A 1,111-nucleotide genomic window follows, 5' to 3' on the forward strand; every position below is an offset into this window, starting at 1 on the left:
GGTCGTTGTGGGATAGAAAGAAAATCTTTAAAAAAAGAAACACAAAACGTAACGTTTCAGACACATACCACATTTAACTGTGCGTCCAAACCAGTCGCATTCTTCGGGGGATAGAGAGGACTAACATGGCCAGTGAACCGCTCCCATGAGCCGTGGAAGTCATAGCTCATAAGTACAAGGTAGTCAAGTGCTCTGAGGAAGAGTGAGATCATATCGACAATTATAGTTTTCTTAAACCACTTTGTGAAATTGTGGATGAAATGGTATGGTATGGTTAGGATTTGATGCCTCTTTCAACAACATAAGATTAATTATACTAGAATTATTTCATGGACATTTATATAGTTCTACACCCATGGCATGAAAATTAAATGCAAAATTTGAATTTGCATACAACGGTACTCAAACCAATGGTTTATTTAGAAGATTCAATTCTAGGAAGACCCTTTTCCATCTCTGTAACCGTTTTTTATGTTTCTGATCTGAGCCTTTCAAATCGCAGGCTTTGTCAATCACAGTCAAATCGCGCCTTAGAAAAGCACAAATCCTCGAAAATGCAAAATTGTATAGGTTTAACGCCCATTAAACACTTCAATGTTATGTAAGGGGCAGCTCCTCCGAATTCAACGTCCAACTCCGACACGACCAAGCCAGGGTGGACTGTCTTTACAAATCCCCAAAACAATCCAAGTTCCTAACCCCCCGTTTGGGATTAAAATCAGTGCTATTAGCTCAGCAGTCTAGCATAGAGCCTACTGAGCTAACCGACACCGCGCCTCACTACTTCTCTTGTATAAAAGAATGAAAATCATAGCTCGGTTTCTTACGCGGAGATCTTGTCCACTTCGTAAGCGTTGTCGATGTTTTCCTTCCCAGCAGCCACCGCGGCAGACAGCAGAAGGCGGGAGCTTTCTGTCTGCTCGCTTTCATTTTGGAAGGCAGCCACGGTTTCCTGCCGGACACACAATATTGATAACAATTGAAAAGAACCCAACAATGTCATCTTAGTTTTTTATATGCAAAAGTGTGTAAACTGATGTTGGATCTCAATTCAATGATATGTTTGTCCAAAGCCGCACCCTTAGGGGAAACCATACCCTCCGGGGCGGTA

General features: G+C 41.9%; 1 protein-coding gene across 1 annotated transcript in view; it reads right to left on the minus strand.

Moving 5' to 3' along the window:
• LOC101847481 (chitotriosidase-1) overlaps positions 1-1,111 on the minus strand; it is a gene marked incomplete in the record, with an annotated part of 15,285 nt that overhangs the window by 2,528 nt on the left and 11,646 nt on the right. The window contains 2 exon segments of the mRNA XM_035968994.1: positions 69-192; positions 828-952. Of these exon segments, the coding sequence (XP_035824887.1) occupies positions 69-192; positions 828-952 (249 nt within the window).

This window comes from Aplysia californica, unplaced genomic scaffold, assembly GCF_000002075.1.
Source record: "Aplysia californica isolate F4 #8 unplaced genomic scaffold, AplCal3.0 scaffold00104, whole genome shotgun sequence".
Classification (NCBI taxonomy): Eukaryota; Metazoa; Mollusca; class Gastropoda; order Aplysiida; family Aplysiidae; genus Aplysia; species Aplysia californica.